The sequence below is a fragment of the Clupea harengus genome, chromosome 8 (assembly GCF_900700415.2).
Source record: "Clupea harengus chromosome 8, Ch_v2.0.2, whole genome shotgun sequence".
Lineage (NCBI taxonomy): Eukaryota > Metazoa > Chordata > Actinopteri > Clupeiformes > Clupeidae > Clupea > Clupea harengus.
The window spans coordinates 21,217,761-21,242,979 of NC_045159.1; the positions used below are offsets into that span (position 1 = coordinate 21,217,761).

At 45.8% G+C, this 25,219-nt stretch overlaps 3 protein-coding genes and 1 long non-coding RNA gene across 6 annotated transcripts in view; 1 reads left to right on the forward strand and 3 right to left on the reverse strand.

Moving 5' to 3' along the window:
* The first annotated feature begins 2,876 nt into the window (after positions 1 to 2,876).
* Positions 2,877 to 7,862, forward strand: ckma (creatine kinase, muscle a). Its single transcript, XM_012816506.3, has 8 exons — positions 2,877 to 2,993; positions 4,295 to 4,502; positions 4,949 to 5,103; positions 5,402 to 5,534; positions 5,643 to 5,814; positions 6,219 to 6,342; positions 6,727 to 6,916; positions 7,335 to 7,862. The coding sequence occupies exons 2-8, from the start codon at positions 4,310 to 4,312 to the stop codon at positions 7,511 to 7,513; spliced, it is 1,146 nt and encodes a 381-aa protein (XP_012671960.1). The 5' UTR covers positions 2,877 to 2,993; positions 4,295 to 4,309; the 3' UTR covers positions 7,514 to 7,862.
* A 5,103-nt stretch (positions 7,863 to 12,965) lies between these two features.
* Positions 12,966 to 16,515, reverse strand: LOC116221506. The gene is made up of 2 exons (XR_004164158.2): positions 13,108 to 16,515; positions 12,966 to 13,077 (listed from the first exon to the last, which is right to left on the reverse strand). It is a non-coding gene; the product is annotated as an uncharacterized LOC116221506 (long non-coding RNA).
* Positions 16,516 to 16,552: 37 nt separating this feature from the next.
* Positions 16,553 to 17,078, reverse strand: LOC116221558 (serine/threonine-protein kinase MARK1-like). The gene is made up of 2 exons (XM_031572725.2): positions 17,065 to 17,078; positions 16,553 to 16,934 (listed from the first exon to the last, which is right to left on the reverse strand). Exons 1-2 carry the CDS (start codon positions 17,076 to 17,078, stop codon positions 16,559 to 16,561), a joined length of 390 nt encoding a protein of 129 aa, XP_031428585.1. The 3' UTR covers positions 16,553 to 16,558.
* Positions 17,079 to 17,212: 134 nt separating this feature from the next.
* The window catches only part of LOC105890451 (MAP/microtubule affinity-regulating kinase 4), a 35,605-nt gene continuing 27,598 nt past the window's right edge, over positions 17,213 to 25,219 (reverse strand). For 2 of the 3 annotated variants that reach the window (XM_031572309.2, XM_031572308.2), the window contains exons 11-16: positions 25,119 to 25,219; positions 24,496 to 24,679; positions 23,641 to 23,852; positions 21,992 to 22,095; positions 20,575 to 20,865; positions 17,421 to 18,749 (exon numbers count right to left, since the gene is read on the reverse strand). The exon at positions 25,119 to 25,219 is cut by the window's right edge and continues 9 nt beyond it. In XM_031572309.2, the coding sequence (XP_031428169.1) occupies positions 18,509 to 18,749; positions 20,575 to 20,865; positions 21,992 to 22,095; positions 23,641 to 23,852; positions 24,496 to 24,679; positions 25,119 to 25,219 (1,133 nt within the window). In that variant the 3' untranslated portion in view covers positions 17,421 to 18,508. Of the gene's footprint in view, positions 17,365 to 17,420; positions 18,750 to 20,574; positions 20,866 to 21,991; positions 22,096 to 23,640; positions 23,853 to 24,495; positions 24,680 to 25,118 lie in introns of those variants that run through there. The other variant, XM_031572310.2, reaches the window with a different exon arrangement.

Sequence of the window (25,219 nt, forward strand, 5' to 3'; positions counted from 1 at the left end):
GCAAAATAATTGTGAAAGAACGCCAAAATATCTCAGAGAATAAAAATCCCCATCATGACCCTCAGGGGGCTTCATACAAAATGATTGTGAGGGAATGCAAACATAGCTCATCACCACCATGACCCTCAGGGAGCTCCGTAAGCTTGAGATTTGTTTGGTTAATTTAAAATATGTTGAGTTTTCTGTGTGTGTGTATGTGTGTATTTCCATCTTTGTATGCGTAATAAAGTATTATATACAAGCTTATTTCATTAGGCTACAATTTTGTGCATATGCGAGAGTGTAGAGCTGCCAGTGGGTTTCATCTGTCGCAACACCTCCATCTGTCAGTTGTCATCCTTTCGTTTTAGATTTTAGCAGATGGTGTCATAATTTGCTAGGCTGTGGATAAGATGTTAATGATCATTACAGAGGTTATCTCATTGTTATTAAAAAAAAGTTTTTTCAGGGTACTAAGTAACTTCTCCCATAGGGTTGAAACAGAACAGCCTCTGGCCTCCCCTCGAAGGCCCCATGGCCATTACGTGTCTTCACCTGATGACTGGTCTCCCCTTTTAGAACGTCTCTGGTGACACTCCAAACACACACGCCCCTATACCCAAATTCCACACCAACACAACTGAGACTTACTTATGCAAGCTGTCTTTCTTTGCAGAAGTCCATGACAATTTCCTGTGTGTTTGACGTGCATGTGGAAGTAGCCTTCTGCAGAAGAATGATACGTGTTGTTTGATAATGAGTTTGCTATCATAAATTGTCAAATTAAGTCAGGAATCCAGTAAACATAATGGGAATGAGATGTGAGAAATTCACATGTGTTCCCAGTGTGTGTGTGTGTGTCTGTGTGTGTGTGTGTGTGTGTGTGTGTGTCTGTGTGTGTTCCCAGTGTGTGTCTCTCTGTGTGTGTGTGTGTGTGTGCCTCACAATTCCTAAACGCAATTAACACATCTTGCAAAATAAAATCAACAGTAAAAGTAAAAATAGCACAAATACAGATTATGTGGTGTGTGTGTGTGTTTGTGTGTGTCTCTGTGTGTGTGTGTGTGTGTGTGTGTGTGTGTGTGTGTGTGTGTGTGTGTGTGTGTGTCTGTGTGTGTGTGTCTGTGTATGCCCCAGAGATGGGGGAGAGGTGGCTGATAGTTGGTGAGCTGACAGGTGTCAGGGTTGTGGGTGGGGAAGGTGGTAGGCTCCACTGCCAGCTGGTGAGGTCTTTCCTTAGACTTTACGGATGTCAAGCTGGTGCTCCAACCGAACACGGACCTTGAGGCCCCAACACGCTTTTGAACTGTGCTTCCTGATGATACGTGAAGAGCAACATTCTTTCAGATCGAGTGTTGAAAGGCCAAGACTGCTGAAAGACATTTTGTTCCCCACTGCGTCACGCATAGTCATGTGGATAAAAGATAAATAATTTTTTACAAAAATGTCAAAAACTAGACGTGGCTACTTCTGGAAATGGTCCACCCATGACTTAATTTAGAAGTTTACAAAACGTTTTAGCATAGCATAGCAAGGAGGTAAATAAACATTTACAGGTTCCCACCACTTGCTAACTGTTTGAGGATTTTTTCCCCAGGATGCATTGCAAAGCAGTCATAAGCAGAGAATAAGTAATTTATATACTGAGTATGTTCAAGTGCGTTATCAGAAATTCTGTAAATAAACATAATATATATTATAATAAACATTTTTGTTTTTATATAAATAATAACAAAAATAACAATATTTTATTTTTGTTGCTTTGTTGAGTTTCTATTGAGCTACTAATATACTTGTGGTATTTATTTAGGCTAAATATATTTAAAAAGCAAACAAAATGGCTGTTTCATTTGTTCTGTTTGTGTTGTGTGTATTTGATCTGTGCGTGAGTGTATTTTGGGGGAGGGAGGTCTTTCCTCGTGGTAGGGGGGCCTATGGGGTGGAATCATGGGGTACCCCTCACTTCCCTCATAACTTGTAATGTGAGTCATTCCATTCAAGGTCATGCAAAACAGTCTCATTCTGGTTCGAAAGTATTGTGTGTGCCAGATATCATGTGCACACACAATACTTTCTCTTGAGAACAGGAAGCCTTCTCATGCACACACAATATTTTCTCGTCACGACGGGAATCTTTCTTGTGCGCACCAGAATCTTTCTTGGGAGCACGGGAATCTTTCTTGGGAGCACGGGACAGTTCCTGGTGTGCCCACGTCTGCCCATGGCCCTTAGTAAGGGCTCCGCAAAAACAGGAAAAACCCCAAAAAGAACAACAAATTAAAAAGTGAACTTGACCAAAAACCCCCAGAGCAAATCTCAGACTGACACAAGCACAAATGAAAACCTAACCTCAGACTGAAAAATGGTTAAAAGTTCAAATCCAGGAAAAGCCAATGTATAACAATAACTTCTCAAGCTGGTTTTAAACGTGTCCAAGCTTTGGCACAGATCAGATCCACATGCAACATGCACACAACTCTAGATGCATGCTGCACGGCCCCTGAATGGGCTTTTGTTTGGCGTGGTTGAGGTGCATGTAGACATGAGAAGGAAGGGGAGTGCAGGAGTGTGTGTGAGTGGATGGAGACGGAGAGAGGTTTTTCCACCCCCTGTGACTGACGCCTGCTCTTGTACTATCTGTGGTATGCCTGGCAAAAGCAGCGTTCAGCTGTTTTAGAGAGTGTTACTCAAGCCCCCCACCCTGCTTCAGTGCTATGTATGGGGGTGGCACACGTGGTGTGGTGGGGTTGGGGGGGGGGGTGGGCCGCAGGGGCAGCGCACAGCTGCCGCCACCGTCGTGGGGTCCTTTTGTAAAACTAAACTGGGCATCAGAGACAGCGAGTGGCCAATCCCACGCCAGCAGGCACTAAAATGGTTCCACCAATGGCAGATGGAGTGCCTGGTATATAAGCTGAGGGCTGAGAGGTAGCAAACTGGGTGACCCTTATTTTGGCTTTGGTGAACAGAATCTGATCCCAAGGACTGTTACCGTTTTTCTGTTGCATCGTGTAAAGGTAAAAAAAAAAAAAAAAACACCGTTGTCCATGTCTGTGCAATACCAGTAATTGCAAGCTTTGAGGAAATTAGCAATATGAAGGATTTTAAGGATTTTAAGGAACATTTTCAAATTTGACCCCGACTATGAAGTTGTGCCGCTATGCAGCAGTTCAGACCCAAACAGTATTGGGGCGCCTCCTCTACTGAGGGTAGGGCGCTGGGGCAGGAGCGCTCCCTCTTCTGAGGGGTTCAGTTGGTATTCAGTCTATATATCTTGCATTCTTGTAGTCTAACTTTGGTGATCATGGCAGCTGTATGTGTGCAAAGGTCATTACTGTCTGCAGAAGGTGTTCAGAGTCAGGTTTTGAGTCGAAGAGTAGAGGGCCAGAAGGAGATCAAACAGTATAGACTTGAAGTGAATGCTTTTTTGGGGGGGAGATGTTACTGTTAGCATCAGCTGTTTCCAGAAACAGCACTGATTGTGACTTCTAAGAATTGAACAAATGCATTTGATGTTTTCTGTCAAAGGTGGTGAGGTAGTTAGGTTACGCTGTGGTGGGAGCGCGGGCGTGGGGCAACCCAATGCATGCACGGCCATTTGGCAAAGGCTTTGTCTTCGTCAAGATTTAAGACCAGCATTAGCCATACTAAGGGGCTGGCTATACAATGGAATTGGTCATTCAGTTTTAACATTTTCTGAAGGCTGTTTGTAAAGTACTCTAACTCTGAGGTTTTGGTTACGCAATGTTCTCTGTTTTGTAAAGGTCTATTACTGTCTGTTTACTGTAATAGTGGCATTTAATCATAAATACTTAACTACTTGTTAATAGGGAAACTAATGTGTAATTTCCTGGGGTGCCATTTTGTCATAAGGGACAGTCTGATGGCGGCGCCCAACCTCTTACCACAGCATGCCTCAAAAGCAAGATGGGAAACTAAAGCCAGGATAGGAATTTTCCACAAAAAAAGTTTGAATTGTGGACTTTGACAGGGGGGTTATAGAATGACAGGGGGTTATAGAATGGCAGGGGGTTATAGAATGATAATATTTCAGGTTGTTCACAGGCTTTCATGTGAGGCAGAGTGAAAAAGAAATCTTATCAAAAGCCCTCCATGCTTGCAGATTTTCACTGACAATTCCTCAGTAATCTGCGTGAAGAACAAAATCTTCTCTCAAAGAGCCGAGTGCAGAAGGTTGGGGGGTGGGTGGGTGGGGGGGTGTTGTAGAACAGCAAACTTATTTTTAGCCCAAGCCTGCTTATCAGTGGTATACCGACACCATCTCTTCTGACCGTGAATCTTTTCTCTTTCCCTGCAGTAAAGAAACGCAATCATGCCTTTCGGAAACACACACAACAACTTTAAGTTGAACTTTAAGAGCGAGGAGGAGTTCCCCGAGCTCGCCAAGCACAACAACCACATGGCCAAGGTCCTCACCAAGGAAATGTACGCCAAGCTCAGGGACAAGCAGACCCCCACTGGCTTCACCTTGGACGACGTCATCCAGACCGGTGTGGATAACCCAGGTAAGAGCCCTGTAAAACAATCAGTACTGCCTCCTCTCGTTCGCTCCCATTGCCTGTGGACCATCTATTTAACCAAGAGTGACTTCATGAAGGGGTATAGGGTCAGCTCTGTTGGCACAAACCATAGAGGGCCTGCTCTCTGAGCAGGCCGACAGACAGGCACTCTCCTGTTCTTCATATGTGCCCTTATTTTGTTATGTTTCCGCTCTGGTCATAACAGATAGCAGAATTCACAGTATAACCTATGTCTACGTGCTATTTTATTTCTACTCATGACACCTTGATCTGGATTATAGTATAAAAGGTGCTAGAAGAATAATGTTTATTATTATTATTATTATTATTATTATTATTATTATTAGTAGTAGTAGTAGTAGAGGGAGTCACATTAGTAGTAGTAGAAGTGGTAGTATTTATTTATTTATTATTTATTTTATTGCCGTCAGGTCACCCCTTCATCATGACCGTCGGTTGCGTTGCCGGTGATGAGGAGTCTTACGTGGTGTTCAAGGATCTCTTCGACCCCATCATTTCCGATCGTCATGGTGGATACAAGCCCACTGACAAGCACCCAACTGACCTCAACTTCGAGAATCTGAAGGTAAGACCGTTTGAAAGTGACAGAAACAAACTTTTCCATTTGTCTTGTTATAAGTGAGTTCGTTTACGAAGGGTGCCAAGACCATTCTTGGGTACAACAGATTTAAAAGTTCACCGTCAGTGTTCCGTCTCCACGTTGCCATAAGGTGTATGCCATAAGACAATAATGCTGTCCACTAGAAACATTGAAATAGAAGCATTCCCAGGTTACCAGGAACCTTTTCATTCGTTGGCCCTGATCTCTTTAACAGTGTTGTATTCAGAAGTAAATGTATTCTTGTGTTTAAAAAAAAAAACAGGGTGGTGATGACCTGGACCCAAACTACGTTCTGTCCAGCCGCGTGCGTACCGGCCGCAGCATCAAGGGATTGGCCCTGCCCCCCCACAACACCCGTGGCGAGCGCAGAATCGTCGAGAAGTACTCTGTTGAGGGTGAGTCGAGTTGTTTCACTTAGCTACCGTTCCGTGCCTGTAGATGACTGAGATGCATTGAAATCCAGACAGAGAACGTTCCCTTCTAACAGCCTCCTTCTCCCGCAGCCCTGAACAGCCTGGACGGAGAGTTCAAGGGAAAGTACTACCCCCTGAAGTCCATGACCGATGCCGAGCAGGAGCAGCTGATCAACGACCACTTCTTGTTTGACAAGCCCGTGTCTCCCCTGCTGATCGCCGCTGGTATGGCCCGTGACTGGCCCGATGCTCGCGGCATCTGGTAAGCAGGCACCGAACACGCCATAGAGAAAAAAAGGGGGTGGGTTTGAAAAACCAACTTGTTTGATGGGGTTCAGTCACCTTTGGTGTATATTGTGTAGGCAAGCCCAGATAGCCAATTAATGTCTGGCACAGATCTATGTAGTTTTGCCAATCTATGTTTTCAATTCTATGTTGTCATTCACATGTTTTCAACTTGCAAGTTCAATTACGGCTATTCTGCCCCAGCTAAACACAGTATTTTTGAAATGTACACATTAATTAACCAGCTTAGTATAAGAGTATTTATGAGCCAGAACTGACATGAGATCAGGGCCAATTCCGTTCCATAGTCCAGTGCTATCTGATATCGTCCAATCAGACCTTGGGCTCATCTGCTCACCTGCTCTTGTGCGCCCCCTTCAGGCACAACGACAACAAGACCTTCCTGGTGTGGGTGAATGAGGAGGATCATCTGCGTGTCATCGCCATGGAGCAGGGTGGCAACATGAAGGAGGTGTTCAAGCGCTTCTGCACCGGCCTGAAGAAGGTGGGTGATCCTGTCTGTCTGTCTGTCTGTCTGTCTCTCTGTCTGTTGGCCCTCACAGGAGAATGTCATCACAAATGTGGCATTGGAATAGTATAGCAATGGCAATAGGAATAGAATAGAATGGATTGGAAAAGATTATAATAGATTAGAATAGAATAGTGACTATACGCAATGATTGACTCACAAAACCTTTTCACATGACAGGCAGGTAAATTCCAGATTTGCACTGAATGAAACTTTATTCTGCAGAGCATGGCTTATGTGTTTTGTAGAACTCTCCCCCTCAAAGTTTTAAAGACCAACGTATTAAGCGGATAATGAATGTTAATCAGTGTATATAAGGATGGAAGAGGTAGATAACTCTCCTTCCCTCTCTCCATTCAGATTGAGGATGTCTTCAAGAAGCACAACCACTGCTTCATGTGGAACGAGCATCTGGGTTACGTCCTGACCTGCCCCTCCAACCTGGGCACTGGCCTGCGTGGCGGAGTCCATGTCAAGCTGCCCAAGCTGAGCACCCATGCCAAGTTCGACGAGATCCTCAAGAGGCTGCGTCTGCAGAAGCGTGGCACAGGTACGGCACTCACACACACACGCCCAACACACTCCACCTTTGCCACAGGACACCTGTCAACACACCTGTCCACTCCACACACCTGAGACACACTCAGCCCCTGGCACAGAACACCCTTCCACACACACCTGAGTCATACTTGCACCTAGCACAGTCCACACACCTGTTCACAACTGGACACCTCTTAGACATATTTGAGCTTTAAAGCGCAGCTTTAAGAGACAGACAGTTAAAGCCCACACATCAGGCACGACTGGAGAAGTATGACATGGTGGTCAGATTAGGACCTCTGTTTCCAGAGTCAGTCACACTTTCTCTTTGAAGGGCTCTTTCAAACATGCCCTTCACTCCTCCCCTCTTGGCCAATAAACTTGATTCTGATTCTGATTCCTTTGCCCCCTTCCTTTCCGGCCTCTAGGTGGTGTGGACACCGCCTCTGTCGGTGGAGTGTTTGACATCTCCAACGCTGATCGTATCGGCTCCTCCGAGGTCGCCCAGGTGCAGTGCGTGGTCGATGGTGTCAAGCTCATGGTTGAGATGGAGAAGAAACTGGAGAAGGGAGAGGCCATCGATAGCATGATCCCCGCCCAGAAGTAAACAGGGACATGCCTGTGCTCTTTTTTGTGTTGCTTGTTTTCTACAATGAATCGTGCAATCCGTCAGAACGCAGAGGAAACCGCCGCTCTACATCAGAGACTCTTGACTCTGCTCTGTCGTCCTACTGAACACCTTTGCCTCTCGTCTGATCTTTTCTTTTTCTTTCGTCAATGCCACTTTTTTTCCTCCTCCACATTCGCTCTCTTTTCAATCGGTAACACCCTGGGATCAGATGCCACAGACACAGTTGTGTCTAATGTGGTCATTTCACCTTAAATTTGTACTTTTGGTTGTAAAGTATTCAATCAAACTGTGATACAATAAATGAACCCCGTGTCAAAAATTCAAACCATCATGATGTGCTCCATTTCTGACCTTAACTGCACACACACACAGTGCAGCCCAGTAGCCAAGGGCAGGCAAGCAGGCTGGGAAGGCATTTAAAACTTTAAAAGTTATGCCCTTAGAATGTGACAGGAAATGACATAGTTTTCTCCACCTTCAAAAAAAGAAAGACCAGGAAGACACCAACCATTCCAACATTTGTGAAGTTTATTTTCTCTTCAGCATCTTTGTAATCCTTCCACAGTCTGGTGCCAGAGGGCCCCTGCGTGTATCGTGTGTCTACACACCAACATTTAGGATGGAGCAGGTCTGTTAGCGACCTCTTGACTGCTGCCCTCTCGTCCCTTCAGGCTCCATATACTGTATTGCATATTAGATCATTTTTTTTTCAGAAAGAGCTTTGCAAACAGTGCACATCACTTATAATACTAAGCCTCAAGGAAATAGACGGTTGCCCCAATGATTGATCTCCCATGTACGTATTGGTTTTGCAGGGTGTACACTGAACACATCTCATGAAAGGCAATCACTAAATCAAAATAGTCAGTCTCATTCTCTCTCTTTCTCTCTCTCACACACAGACACAGACATACACACACACACACACACACACACACACACACACACACACACACACACACACACACACACACACACACACACACACACACACACACACATACACACAGACATACACACACACACACACACAGATACAGACACAAACACACACACACACACACACACACACACACACACACAGATGTACACGCATGGGGTCCGCTTACTCCAGGAAAGGTATGGCTACAGAAACTCCTAGAATCCACCCCTCCCCCACATGCATGCACACACCACAGGAGAGAGAAAGATAGATAGAAAGAATGAGAGAGAAAGAGAGACAGCGACAGAGGGAGAGAGAGAGAGAGATCAAAAGCATAACATCGGGTAGCTCTGGGAGACAGCTTTAGAAAATTAGTTTGTTTGCTTGTTTGTCCATACATGCCCTGTCTGACTATTGTGTGAGAGAAATGTACACTGCTTTATCCTTGTCTGACCTGCCCTCTGAAGTCATGCACAATTGCAAATCAAGACCGTCTCTCTTTATTCACAGACAGAAACTGGTTAAGAACTAGATGTACTTCCTCTGTACTAGCTAAGAGTAAACCTGGAGTTCTAAATTACAGACTATAATCATATGTTTTTTTTATATACAGCCTTAATTGGACTGATATAAATCATGTTCGTTAAAGACATTATTCTAGAAAATAAATTAAGTACCTGTGCAAATATCCACAACTTGAAGTGTTCACATTTAAGACAATGTTGCCCTCCTGTGGTAGCATCTGGGCAGTGCAGCCCATGACGTCGAGGAGTGCAGCAGATTTCAAGTCGATGCGAGTGCATCGCGATCTAATAATGAACAATATTTAAAGACGGGGACCTTGGGAGTCCCGAGTGGGTGAAATATGGGCTGTGTAGAGGTGGCTTTGCGCCTTTTACAGAAGTCCTGACATTGGAGAACAGGCCGAGGTCCCGCGTGATCCAGTGATGTGCTTGGCAGAGCAGATGAATGCTTCCGTGAGATTTCAGAAAGAAACGTGAAGAAAATGTAGTAAAAAGAAGTATGAATAAAGATAAACAACAAGAAAAGCGAACAGTGCTGGACTGAGATTGAAGACGATCTCAGAGACGTGGTGGTCAGGGATTACAGTAAGAAAAAAAAAGGGCCTAATAGATGCGTCATCAAAATACAGAAACATAAACATACAAAACACACATCTCCCTTGTTATCCGCATGTGGCAATGAACACTCATACTCACTTTCTTCAGGAACCCCCGGCCACACACACACACAAACATTCACACCTTACCATCATCTATTCTGCTGTGGTATGATCTAACAGCTCACCCTTTCTTTGTACAGTGATCTGTTCATTTCAACAGTTACACAGCTGGCTCCAAAACATTAAGGCAGAAAACTCTGCATTTACTGCACTTAAATGATGGCAAGACAAGACAAGACAAGATGGTCATAAATACAGGAACTCATCTATATTATTTGGTGTCAGAATCCTGTTATGACTTGGTTTGGATGGTTTGTTTGCTTCCCTGAAAATTAAACATTTATTCTGAGTTAACAAAACAAACACAAAATCTCTGACTGACCTGCCCATTCTGACTTCTATTCTGATGATTAGTCCCCAAGGGCGTCTCTTTCCCAGTCTAACCCTACGCTGCACCCTCCAGTGGGGGAGGCTTGGCTCTGTCCACAAACACCAGCCTCTGTGAGAACAGGGAGTCATCAGACACGACTCAGAGAACCGCTGAGCAGAAACACAAGAAGCATCTGACTCCGGTGGACCGGGCCCACCATAAAGGCCTTTGCCACATCTGGGTCCGAGCGGTGCCAGAAAGAACACCTATATGGGAAAGTGACACGTCCAGTGTTCAGAAAGAGCACCTATATGGGACAGTGACACGTCCAGTGTTCAGAAAGAGCACCTATATGGGACAGTGACACGTCCAGTGTTCAGAAAGAGCACCTATATGGGACAGTGACACGTCCAGTGTTGACAGAGGCAGGTGCTCCGTCCCTCCTTGACATTCTTCTCTGATCAGGAACTAATATTTCAGCTACTTCACACACTGGACCGATCCGTTTGTTTTCCCCTTGCAGACCAGTAACACAGTGTTACACAACAAGTACCCCTCCTACTTAGTCTACAGGTGGAGAAAATACTTTACTCCCAATCTGAAGGCACCACTGTCTGATACCATCTCACAGAGCCCATTTGGTAATGCGATGAAATGGAGTGTCATTTTTATCATTAGGTGAAGATATAATGACAAAATGTGAAACAATCCATTCTGATTTATGGCTTTTCTGTTCTATGTCGGATTAGGTTAGATTAGATTTGTTTCATGCTTTCTACTCCTCAACATGTTCAGTGTCCATGGCAACCACTCCTAGCACAGTCTGGCATAAACTATAAACTAGGTCTGATTTACTAGTTGGATTTCTATAAATAATACAAAAGATTTCAATGAAGTCTAGTTTGGAGCAGTGTCAACACTGCATATTGTCCTACAATGATGTTGCTGTACTGTGTGAGCTGTAAGTGATCATTTGGTGAAATAAAAAAACAGTAAGTTAGTGCCTCCAGTAAATGACATCAATAAAAATAATACTTTATACTGTATATATTTATATACTAAAACCGATGAAGGAATACTGGGTAAATCCAGATGAAGTTTTACAAGTTTAGAATAGTAAGCCTACTTAGTGACAAACATAAAAATGTCCCAGGTTTCTACAACAAGAGACATCTATCATGATGTACTGTGATTGAAAGAAAGACACAGGATTGAACTAAGAAATGCCCTGGTGAAGAGGTCAAATTGATTGTCACATTGTAGCCTCTAGTTATACAGAGGGTCAAATTGTAATGCATCCCATAATATATCTAAAAGGTTGGCTTAATAGATAAGAACATTTGGAGCTTTATATTACTGTCATATTATGACATGATGACGAGGCTTTTCCACTAACTCTAACCCTGTCATATTATGACATGATGACGAGGCTTTTCTTCGATAAATTTATACTTTTTTTGGTCAACCAACTACACAAAAAAAAAGTAGCTGAATAATTTCAAAAAGTCAAATTCTCCATAAACAAACAAAACCAAATATTTCAGAAACACAATAAGGCCAATAAATTCATAAATAAATGAAACGTGTCGTACAAGAGTAGATCATGAATTGTCATTTTAATAACAGAGATTATACTACATAAAGACCGATAGAAATCTTGTGCAATAAACCTGGGCAACATTTTATGTGCATGAAACCACTCTTAAGATTTGCCAAAGCAACACCTATCTGCTACTCTTAAGTGTGTTATAAGACCAGGAGATAACTGATCGGAGTCTATCAATCAGATGGAAAATGGGCTATGTACCTAACGAGTCCTGTAACATAACGAAGGACAATACTTTTACTTGCCTTCAATCCTTCTGTTTATACCTGGCTGGTGAGTGTGCGGTTTCCAATAATAATGAATTTATTGTTCACCTTCATAATTAAAAAGAACTATAGTCTAATGGAAAAATTCTTTGTCTGTCCCTAATTTGTGAGCCCAACTTCACATATTCTGCTCTGAAAGTCCAAAGGGCACTTCACTTTTGTGACCCATTCAGGAAACATATTTTGGCTGCATTAAATCATGTGAACAATTTGTCTGTTTAATTTGTACTCCATTGTTCATGTTACAGATGTCAACACTTGAAACAGTACAGTAATGTCATTGATGGACCGCATGCAAAGGTTGTCTAAAGTTGTCCTTGCCTGTGACGCAGGCACTTAAACAGTACTCTTAGGAACTTAAATGCCAAGAAGTAGACTTAAACAGTACTCTTAGGAACTTAAAGGCCAAGACGTAGACTTAAACAGTACTCTTAGGACCTTAAAGGCCAAGAAGTAGACTTCTGCAGTAAACGTTTTTTGAAATATATATAAGGACCCTACTACCATGCCTCTTCTTCACTGTCACATAAGTAGTAGTGTAACTCGGCCATAAAATCATAAATTGCTTTATCAAGTGGTGGAAGAAGTGCTTTTCATGAAATGCTCTGAAATGAATAGAAAGTTAATGCTCTTTCTAAGTGTGTTTGGCTTGAGGGGGGGGGGGGGGGGCACAGTAATATTATTTTCAAAGACATGGCATTGCCAATCACGCAGAGAGGTACATGGACATGTGATGTTCAGTAAAAGATACTGAATGTGTTTGGCGACCATGATGGCATCTTGAATGGATGAATGGATACAGCTGCAAGATGTAAAAATGGTTCGCTTGGCAGAGTGTGATTGCACAAAAACATGATTACAAAAACAAAACTCACTACAGATAGCATTCTATCTGCAAGGTGCACAACACAGTTTAGTGCCACCCGAGACACCCTACACACGGGTCTTTAGTCCATTATATTTAACACTTGCAAATCCCTGCCACATGTAAAGAAGCGTTCAATCAAATTCATTTCCTCTTTGAGGCTGTGTGAGGAGGGGTTTGTCAATAGAATCTGCCCTGACCACAGCTACCTGTCTCCTCCTAAGCCCAGCGCATGGACCTGCTCTCCTCCTAAGCCCAGCGCATGGACCTGCTCTCCTCTTAAGCCCAGCGCATGGACCTGCTCTCCTCTTAAGCCCAGCGCATGGACCTACTCTCCTCTTAAGCCCAGCGCATGGACCTGCTCTCCCTCCTCTCTTGTTTGCCTCTTTGTCATGACAGCCCACAACCCAGAGTCCAGAGGACTGCCAACAGGTGCTGAGCCGCATCATAGCCAGATCAGAGCCAGATCAGAGCCAGATCAAGGCCAGATCAAGGCCAGATCAGAGCCAGATCAGAGCCAGATCAGAGCCAGATCAGGGCCAGATCAGAGCCAGATCAGAGCCAGATCATGGCTGTATCTCTTTTAGAGTTCTTGATTATGCTTACGTGGGGGGAATAAAACTAACTGCCATGTTCAGTTATGTTCATCACTATCATTTCAACCTTCCTTGTGCCAAGGGTTAGCTGCAGTACTGCATCATGTGAAACACTGCTACAGTGACCAGGCATTGGTTGTGTGTTTGTAGCCAGCATTAGTGGAGTGATTTTGTGCAATGTTGAAATGCCAAAGACTGACATAAAAGAGGAGAATTTGGTGGGTGGGAGGGGAGGGGATTGGTTTGGTCTTTAAATGGATCTGCATAATCTGAAGGCTGCATGGATTGTCTGCATGGAGTGGTTACCATGGAGAGCACTTTGGAATGCTGGAAGGGGGTTGTGGTTGAGGAAGTGTAGCCATTCAGGCATTCTAAGCATGTTCTAGAATCTAGATCAACTCTAGATCTCAGTGTCAACCACTGGGTGTCCAAATAGGATGTTCACCTAAAACTGTCATCATTTACTATTTAAAAGGGAATTTTGAAACTGTATGAGAATTCTGATCCAAGTCAGCAATACCTATCCATCAACTCAGGTAGAGGGGACAGTCTCCACACACGCTCCCCAGTTGTGACATGGACGCTTCACAAATGGAAGGTGGCAGTCGAGGACAAAGGCTATGTGAGGACCAACTCATTATCTGGCATCATTCTCAACAAGAGGACGAGACGACGTCATCAAATCAACTTGGTATTTTCGGACTCTGAACAGTCTGCCCAGTGACCGGACACTGGGTAAAGCGAATCTGAACACGTGTTCAGTTCAAATGATTGGAATCAGGTGTGCAGATTGTTGGTCATATGTTTGTCTTTTAAAAAAGGAGGTAGACCAGGCCTTTATGGCTAACACCACCCACCCCTGTTCCTTTATGGCTAACACCACCCACCCCTGTTCTAGAAGAATAAAGAGGAGGACTTTCACAGGTCTGAAGAACAAAACAAACCAAATCCCACTGATAACATATTTATACAGCACCACCACATCACTCACAGAACACTGGTGTGGTGTCTCCTGTTACAAGGCCTTTGCTTTCACATGGATACTGCTCTGCTTGTCTCTGCAGTTACAAGCTAGCTTTTGTCTACAACTGCATAAGGTCTGCGACACATGACACGACCCTGATAGCTCGGGACAGTACAAAGCTGAGGAAAAGAGTGTATCTGATTACGCAACACAGTCACCATCTTAAAAAAATACTCAGGGAACTTTCAATCCAACCTGATTCCAACCAACCAAATAGACACTTACTTAACACGAAACTCAACAAAGTGTCTGAGCTCAACGTGCTTTGACAACTTTCATATGCATCACTCAGTAAATTGAATTTAGCCAACTAACAGCACGAAACTAGCATTCTATAAATGAAGATGATCAGAATTGTTCACCATATTGACAGATGAGGAATGACAATACCTTGCTACTGTTCATACAAACACATCAATCAAGGATTTCACCAATTCTGAGTTCTGGAACAGGAATTCTTGTGCTCTAGAACAGGACCCTCTACCCCAACGAGCTCGATAGCAACACTGTATGTGGAACAGCCATTAAACCCTCTGAGTTTAATATCTGATTCTCTAGATTGGAAACTGGTTGTAATGCCCCCCACCCCAAAAGAAATGTATAAAAAATATATATCATTGTGCCTAAGCATGATGAAATCATTCACACACACGTAGTTGGAAATGTTGGCCAATGTTTATCTCAACTATAAAGCCCTACAATGAAAACTGGGGACTTTTTTTTTTCTCTATGTCTTAAACCCAGGCCCACTGTGTGTCTTAAACCCAGGCCCACTGCGTGTCTTGCTCGGGCCCAGGGACAAGATGATCCCCAAGGACCCCGCCCCCTTCCATTTGCACATGGCAAACCAGCTCTCCTCTCCAACACAGTATTTTATCCCATACCCTGGGCCCTCATCTGTGCCCCTGTGCCCGGCCTCATCTGTGCCCCTGGTGGGCCTGCTTTACCCACACATGAACACCCCAAGAGCCCTCAGGCAGGAGCGCGTCTGGGCCAGATCTGGGCCAGACGTGAGGCAGAGTTCAGCCAGACTCAGCTGGTACCTGTGGGGCTTGGGTTTCTTTTCTCGTAAGCCACGAATCCTCTCACCCATTGGACAGCTTGTTTCCCTCTCACCCATTGGACAGCTTGTTTCCCTCTCACCCATTGGACAGCTTGTTTCCCTCTCACCCATTGGACAGCTTGTTTCCCTCTCACCCATTGGACAGCTTGTTTCCCTCTCACCCATTGGACAGCTTGTTTCCCTCTCACCCATTGGAGAGCTTGTTTCCCTCTCACCTATTGGACAGCTTGTTTTCCAAAAGGTTACGAGTGAACAGTGGAGAGACAGACTTCATGATGTAACATCCATGCAGAGGCGCAAGTTTACTGGCTTCATATTTGTGCATCACACCATCCACATGTGACAACAGGTCTTAGTGAGGGCTGAACTATCAGTGCAAAACATAAAAACACAACAGATATCCACATAAATATGAAGTAAGATGAGCAGGATGACAACAGTGGAAGGAATTATAAATAGAGGTGGTATAAAATCATGTTATCACTAACAGAGGTCTTAATAATTATGAATAAATTAATAATAATTAAAAAAGATCAGACTGGATCTCGGTCCAGAAGATGAGGTTGCTCAGCGGGATGTTTTCGTGTTTTCGGTGTAACTCAGTCGAGTGCAGAAACACAGGATAAAGGGTGAGAGTGTGTGTGTGTGTGTGTGTGTGTGTGTGTGTGGTTTCGAGTGTTTGCAGCGTGTTAAACAGAGAATCAAGTGTAAGCTCTCTATGTGTGTGGCATGTCCGTTACAGGTCGGTGATGTTCCTCTCTAGAGTGTGTGTGTGTGTGTGTGTGTGTGTGTGTGTGTGTTTGGAGAAGAAGAGGACTGTAAGGAGAGTGAGGAGAATTTAGAGGATGTCTTAAAAAGTCTATATACCCTTGAGGTGGTTTGGTAGGGGTAAGGGGTGGAGGGAGGGGGGGGGGGGGGTTATATTTGGAGGGGGAGGGGAGGGGGGTTGTGGGAGTTCTCTACAGCGATACGGACGAGGGCTAGGGGGGCCAGGAGGGGTGGGTGGGGGGGGGCGTTGCGACGTGAATGGTGAGGCCTGTGTAAGAGTCAGTCTGGCCTCAGTGTGGCGACCACCCACTCCCAGAATGCACCTCTCCCCACCCCACTTCCTCCATCTCTCTCTCTCTCAGAGCTCCACCTCCTTGGAGATCTGCGTGGCCAGGTGGCGGAAGGCCAACGGCGCCCCCCACAGGCGGGTGTAGCGCACGCCGTTGGCCTCGGATGCGCCGGCCGACAGCTGGCACACCTCCGCCTGGAAGGCCACGGTGGCGCCGCCCTCGGCCTGCCGGCTGCAGCACAACAGGAAGGGCCCCGTGTGTCGCACCTGGCAACCGCAGCCCCGCGCCGCCTCCCGCACCGCCAGCACCACCTCGGCCGGGGCGCGGGGGGGGGGCGCCGCCGCCGCCGCCGCACGGCCCCTCACATCCCCCCCCCACCAACGCCCGCCCCCGCCTCCGACGCACCGGGGCTCGGGCGCTTTCGAATGCCCAGGTAGATGGCCACTGGACAGGGATAGAGAGAGGAGAGAGGGAGGGAGGGAGAAAGAGAGAAAGAGAGAGAGAAGAGAGAAATGGAGAAAGGGAGAGACAGACAGCAAGATTAACAACATCACTGCAGAAAACAAAAAGCAACACATCATTGCTCATTCTTGATCTAGAAATCACATTTTGTGAAACAGTGCAACAATTCAAAGTCCTTGGACAACACAGCAAAACAAAAATCAAGAGAAGTTAGATTTGAATACTTATGATTAGACCCTCAAAATATAGACTAAAAGAAAACCTTGCTGATCTGAAAGAGCTGAATCTGTTCTGTGAGGGATGTGTGTGTACTCAGTCTGTGGAATCACTCATATTACCATCGTAATGGATGACAGCGGATACTGACCTTGTGACCGGAGGTCGGCTGACTCCCTCAGGTTCATTTGCGACCCTGAGAATAAGGGAAGGAGAAAGAGGAAGAACAAGAGAAAGGAGAAGAAGAAGAAGAAGAAGAAGAAGAAGAAGAAGAAGAAGAGATAAAGAATATGAGGATTACATTGTGGAGAAGTCTCCATAATAAGGTACAATGAAACTCTAACAGCACACACCATTGGTCGCATGCTAACTACCATGCACATGAAGTTCATACACCAGCACACACACTTCAAACACACACAAACCACACGACCCACAGATGAGAGCAGTGGCAGCAGATATGGATTATGACTTTACCGTTGGTCGACAAATGTTTATGGGCTAAAAAGGCAGATGAGGAAAGCATCAGCTTTTCAGATCAGTGAGCTGAGCAGAAAGCCTTTCCCATACGTGATGTACGGATGTGAGCTACACCCAACACTCTACTTCTGTTTCTGCAGATGCTTTACTGTTGGCATTTACACTTAAATAAGTCTAAATCCATTGAATAGATGTTTTTATTGACATCTTCATGTGTCTTGCCTAAGAGACCCTGCCCCCTGCTACAGTCTGCCCATTCCAAAGGCTTATTCTTGTCATATTTGGGCCTTTCATGAATTCTCAAGAATGATTGTCCACCCACTGACTGTCAGGAATGAATGAGTTGGTATTATGCCTGGAGATTCAGGAAATGACAGGGCTTGCCTGACGTGAATAGATGGTCCTCTGAGCTTCCCTAGTACTGGACTGATCTTTTCAGGATAAGATCGTGGATAACTTTCTAGTGCTGACTGATTTCTCTGTTCGCTGGACAAATAACTCTTTGAGAGCACGAGGAACACAGTCTTCCCACAGTAGAAGTGGACTAGCTAGTGCATTCAGGCTTGGTTATTTGCACTGCTCAGCTCAATGAGACACTGTCTTTGATGAAGGATATCTCACTGCAGTCAAAATACTGAAAATACACCAACAAACAAACAAACCAACCAACCAACAAACAAACAAACACACCAATCATCAAACAAACAAACCCATCAAAGCGTGACCCTTCTTCATATCAAATACAATCAACCTCTGTGAGGCATATTTACAACATCCTTCCATCACTCCACATCCAACAGACTGAGAGACAGACAGGCAAGCAGGCAGACAGCAGGCCGAGCAGGCAGACAGACATGCGGTTACCAGTGAGACAGAAAGACACGCAGGCAGATAGATATTAAACTAGCAGAGAGAGATAGGTAGCAGGCAGGCAGACAGGTAGATATGCAACTACAGGCAGGCAGACAGGCAGGCAGGCAGGCAGACAGGCAGAGAAGCGAAAGACAGGGGGACTTACTAACTGTTTTGGATCCCTGGGGGAGGGTGCAACCCGACACTGATTTGTTTGAGCCCTGGCGCTTAGAAGGGTCAAGATTGACCCTGACACATACAGACAGGACAGAGAAAGAGAGAAGGTGAGATAGAGAGAGAGAGGGAGGGAGGGAGAGAGAGAGTGATAGGGGGAGAGAGTGAAGGATGGCAAGAGTGGGTGAGTGATAGGGAAAGAGAGCGGGAGATACGGATTGAGAGAGCCAGGATAACAGAGAGAGAGAATGTGAGGGAGACAAAGAAAGAAAGAAAGAAAGAAAGAAAGAAAGAAAAGAAAGAGAGGGGGTGCAGAAAGAGAGCGAGAGAAACAGGCAGTGAAGAAAGAGAGAAAGAGAGGGAAAGTATGAGTGAGAAAGACATAGAGGAAGAGACCAAGAGGATGTGTGCGTGTGAGACAGCGAGAGAGGGACACAGAGCATGTGAGAGGGACAGAGACAGACAAACAAGACAAGAAGGCAGAGGAAGAGAAGAAAGAAACAAAAAGAAAGAAGAAAGGAAGTAAGTATTCCGAGAGAGGAGGAGCTGGTAGAGAGAGCAGCCATGAGGACTGAGAGACGGGTAAAAAAATGACATAAATGAGTTGAGTTGAGTGCGGAGGGGAGAAGAGGTAAGAGGCACAGTCTACACGTCACGTCACGTCTAGAAAGCTTTGCAGTCACACAGACTCCTATCGGGACCTAGGGAGGGAAGGACGGGCTTCAGTTTGGACAGACGAGTCTGGTTAAGTGTGACTGGAGCTCGACTCAACCACCCAAAAAGATGCACAACTGCAAACAAAGGAAATGGAATTCAAACTATCAACTCGGCAACAGGTATGATGTCACATGTTTTATTGTTTATAGTAAACGAACAGCATTTACATAGGAGCGTTTTACAGTTCATGCCACATCAGGTATCCTTCAACGACCCCCCTACCCAGGGCCAGCCTTTTGGGGCCCCGTGTCTTAACAATGGGCAGGTTACCATGGAGACAGGAGAAGCCAAACTCTGACAGACGACTGAAGGAGCCAAGCGTGTTCAGATGACTGCCCTACATATGGAGGCCCTGGTGCTCTACACGTATCCTACACACTCTACTACCCTACCTACCCCTTTATCCAGATTAGCTCTCTACTTACCCTTTATTTAAATGAACCCTTTATTTAAAATAACCCTTTATTTAAATTAACCCTTTATTTAAATTAACCCTTTATTTCGCCTTCATTCCAATTCCCCATTATCCATATTAACTCTACATTTCCCCTTTGTCCAGATTGACCCTTTAGGTCGGCACCGAGATGCTGTAGATGGTGGGCGAGACCGTCCACCATCCCCATGTCAGAATCTAATGCACACATTAGTCAGTTCTAGCTTACCTTGTGGCCTCAGTAAACACTTATACATCACCTGCAGGCCCCAGTAAACACATATATGAGATCCTCTGCATTACAAATCACGTTCTGGGGGCTGTGGGGGAGGGGGGAGTAATCCCCCTCTGTTGTTGGCACTCTTGGAAATTGCCATTGATCACACACACACACACTCACACACACACACACACACACACACACACACACACACACACACACACACACACACACACACACACACACACACACACAGATCACAACACCTCCTATTGGTTTTTTTCAGTATGCATGTAATGCTGTTGTGTTTTTTCAGTGTGCACACAGGCTTGTGTAAGTGTTTGTGCGTGTATGTGCGTGTGTGTGTGCGTGTGTATGTGCGTGCGTGTATGTGTGTGTGTGTGTGTGTGTGTGTGTGTGTGTGTGTGTGTGTGTGTGTGCAGGTGGGTTCTCAGCAGTCTCTGTGTGAGTTTTGCCTTTTTTACGGGGCGCAGGGGTTGCTGGACGGTTTGGTTTGCGGGCCCCGTTACCTGCGCGTGAGTTTGGAGGTGAGTTTGCTGAAGAGGTTGGAGGTGGCACGGCTGCGGGCGTGGGGGGGGAGAGCGGCGGCCTCGTGGGACGGCAGCGTCGGGGAGGTGGGGGGCGGGCCGTAGGTGGGAGGGCCGCGGTCGCGCAGCTGGCCCCCGTGGAAGGTGCTGCGGATGGTGGAGCCCCGCGTCAGGCGACAGCGCTCCCCGGAGGACGAGGACGAGGACCCCGCGCCCGCGCCCGCCATGCTCAGAGTGGACGGAGAGGTGGGAGGCAGCCGGTGAGACAGAGAACTAGGACAGGAGGAGGAGGGGAGAGAAAGAGAGAGAGAGAGAGAGGTAGAGAGAGAGAGAGAGAGGGAGGTAGAGAGAGATAAGGAGAGGGAGAGGGAGAGAGAGAGACAGAGAGAGATAAGGAGAGGGAGAGAGACAGAGAGAGAGAGAGAGAGAGAGGGAGGTAGAGAGAGAGAGAAAGGGAGAGGGAGAGAGAGAGGGAGGGATAGAGGGAGAGAGAGAGGGAGAGGGAGAGAGAGAGGGAGAGGGATAGAGATGGAGAGAGAGAGAGGGAGAGGGAGAGGGATAGAGAGGGATAGAGAGAGAGAAAGGGAGAGGGAGAGGGAGAGAGAGGCAGGGAAAGAGAGGATGAAAGAGGAGGGAGAGAGAGGAAGATGAGTGGTGAGAGAGAGAAACGGAGAGAGAGTGAATTAAAGGTGTTGAGAGAGGGTGGTTTGTGAGAAAGAGAGATAGAGAGAGAGAAAGAGAGGGAGGAGAGAAGAGGAGAGAGAGAATGAAGGAGAGGGAGAGGTATGATATATTACGAGAAAGAAGGAGAGGGAGAGAGAGGAAGATAGAGAGAACAGATCAGATAAGTGGATATAAATATAGAGGGCTATCTTATGATAAGCTTGCAGACTGAATGCATGCATACATGTGTGTGTGTGTGTGGGTGTGTGTGTGTGTGTCCGGTGTGTATGTGTGTGTTTGTGTGTGTGTTTGTGTCTGCTGTGTGTGTGTGTGTATGGTGTGTGTGTGTGTGTGTGTGCGTGTGTGTGTGTGTGTGCGTGTGTGTGGGGCGTGTGTGTGTCTGTGTGTGTCTGGTGTGTGTGTGTGTGTGTGTGTGTGTGTGTGTGTGTGTGTGTCTGGTGTGTATGTGTGTGTGTGTGTCTGGTGTGTTTGTGTGTGTGTCTGTTGGGTGTGTGTGTGTCTGGTGTGTGTGTGTGTGTGTGTGTGTGTGTGTGTGTCTGGTGTTTTTGTGTGTGTGTCTGTTGGGTGTGTGTGTGTGTGTGTCTGGTGTGTCTGGTGTGTGTGTGTGTGTGTGTGTGTGTGTGTGTGTGTGTGTGTGTTGTGTGTGTTTGTGTGTGTGTGTGTCTGTTGGGTGTGTGTGTGTGTGTGTGTGTATGTGTGTGTGTGTGTGACTCACCTGTTCTCTTTGCCGTTCTGCAGTAGTGAGTGTCTGTCTGTGTTGGAGCGGTCCGTACAGACGTATGTATTCCGGCGAGTCATGGCACTGCCTGGGATGTTATTCTTTACACACACACACACACACGAGACAAACACACACACACACACACACACACACACAGACACACACAAACACACACACACAAACACACACACACACGCAAACAAGACAAATGCTACATTAGATTTCCGATCTTTGTCCCTCCTACTGAACACATGAACACATGTGTGTCTCAACTTCAGACGGGTGAGAAATCAAATGTGTGTTTGTGTCTTCACTAGTAGAGGCACTGGGAGAGACGTGCTAAAACACACACGTCAGAAGTCTGACACCCAGAGAGCAAACATGCTGAAGACAAATGGACATCTGAGCTGTACTGTAAGACACTTGGCGTAAATATAAATGCAAGACAGGACTGCACATATCAACCAGTTTAAACAGAATATCTCAGAAAATGAGGGAAGCTTTTTGGATGACTTCCTGGAAATGAGTCACAAAAAGCAGGAACAGAAGTGTGGGGGGAAGCTTTTAACTGCTGCACGACTCTTGACCTCCTGCCTCTCAGAGTCTGTACTCTCTTATGTAATCTAATTTGCTCCAATGTAGTCTAATTTCCATGTCATTTAAATGTGCTTTAAACATTCACACATCTAACATATTCTGTGTATCTTGAAATGGTCTGTGGCTGTGATACCCTCCTAGAGACTCTAGCAGACCCAACACGCACACACACATACACGCACTGCAGTATTGCCACTTTAGGAGAGACACAAATACCACCAGCTGGCAAACATGCGTCATGGCAACACCTGCGAAGTTTCAGAGGAAGGTGCTGGTGCCAGAACTGATACCGTTGAGGTTAAAATAGCAATAATATTCTCATCTACAAAATAGATCTCAGTCTCTCTCATTGCTCTCTCTCTCTCTCTGTCACTCTCTTTCTCTCTCATTGCTCTCTCTCTCTCATTGCTCTCTCTCTCTCACCCGCTCTCTCTTTCTCTCTCTCTTTCACTCATTCTCTCTATCTCTCTCTCACTCTCTTATTCTATCTGTTTCTCTCTCTCTCACTCATTCTCTCTCTCTCCCACTCACTTATTCTATCTGTCTCTCTCTACCTCTCTCATTCTCTCTCTCACATTCTCTATTTCAGCTCTAACTATATGCTAAATCTATTCTACTATTTCACCTCACATGTGCTGTATTTCTCATTCTATCTATCTCTCCCTTTGTCACGCTCGGTCCTTCCCTCACTCATGGTGTGTGTATCATCCCCTGCATCAGCTGTGTGTGCCCTTCTCTCTTTCAGCTTTGTCACTTTCACTCCTTCTTTTACATAAGCTATCTTTCTCTTGCTATCTTCCTCTCTTCATGTATCTGTCTGTCTGTCTGTCTGTCTGTCTGTCTGTCTGTCTGTGTGTCTGTCTGTCTGTCTGCCTGCCTGCCTGCCTGCCTGCCTGCCTGCCTGTCTACCTGCCTGCCTGCCTGCCTGCCTGCCTGCCTGCCTGCCGGTCTGTCTGTCTATCTATCTATCTATCTATCTATCTATCTATCTATCTATCTATCCATCTATCTATCTATCTACTCCCTGCCCACTGTCCCCAGCTCACAGTGGTGGCGGTCATCTCTTTACGGCGGTCTGGGATCTCAGCCTTGTTGGGGTTGTTGGCGCTGCTGACCATGGGGCTGGAGGGGGGCAGGCTGCGGCTGCCCATCACGCTGCAGCTGGCCTTCCGCGGGGGCATGCGGCTCTCCCTCAGGTCTCGGTCCCCGCCTGTGGTCGGGCTCCGCTTCGGGTGCATCACCGGCATGCTGGGCCCACCTGCAAGCACACACACACACACACACACACACACACACACACACACACACAGAGCACGAGGTGTAAGAGGGTGGTAATGAGGACTGTTACCAAGCAATGCATCAGGAGGAAGAATTATATGAAGACAAAATCCATATTGGGCCCATGAGAGACACAGAGCACATACAGGAACCTTAAAAAAACTGAATTCAACTCTCTATCCTGTTGAGCTTGTAGGCTACAATATAGATCAGTCCTGTCACTGTGCATGAAGAAAGTATCTTCTAAAACATCACTGCATATGATACAGCTTTTCCACACATATAATCTCTCCTCTGTTGTAGACGTAGGTGTTGTTGTATCGGTACTTTTACACTTTAAAACTTAATCAAGACCCAGATCAGCCCAGTGAACTTACAGAAATCACTGTGCATGAAGAAACCATCTTTTAAATGCTACCACATATGAGAAATACTGATATGTAATAATATAGAACCCCCTATCTGTTGTCTAGGTACTTTTAAAATGTGTAACCCAGTCCGGACCCGTCTGAGTCCTGTGCACTCACAGAAGTCGCTGTGCATGAAGAAACCATCTTTTAAATGCTACCACATATAAGTATTTCTAGGTACTTTTAAAATGTAAAACCGTCCTGTGCACTCACAGAAGTCGCTGTGTCGTCTCTGCCGGTGGTAGGTGGAGCTGCTGCGTGGTGTCTTGCTGTGGGAGGAGGAGGAGGAGGATGAAGAGGAGCCGGTGGCGGACGGGTGCTTGTTGGTTCCGTTGGTGATGGGACTGGGTCGCACGCGGGGCAGAGTCATACTGCCAGACCGTGTCTCAGCGCCGTCCTAAACAAAAACAGTAAACAAAAACAATAAACAAAAACAATACATACAATTACATGGATTGCTATCGACTTACGCATCCATTATATTTACATTCATTCATTTAGCAGACGTTTTTATCCAAAGACTCTTAAAAACTGAGAAAACAACCGCACCAGCTACAGTAAGCAGTAGACCTGCTGAGAGCAAAATCAGAGCACTACCTCTAATCAATCTGACAGAGTGCCACTGAGTGTCAGCAGTGTTTGGGATGTAGGAGGTGTTATACACGTCTACATCCATTCAAGCGCTGGAACACATGCATACATCTGTGTCTGTGGGGACTGAATGCATACATCTGTGTCTGTGGGGACTGAATGCATACATCTGTGTCTGTGGGAACTGACTGCATACATCTGTGTCTGTGGGAACTGCGCCCACCGGCCTCCGCGGGGAGCATTACCTCAGTCTTGATGCCCAGCAGCAGGTAGGTGGCAGACACCTCGTTGTACTTCTGATTGAGCAGAGAGTCCTTGATCTCCTCCGAGGTGAAGCCCATGCCCA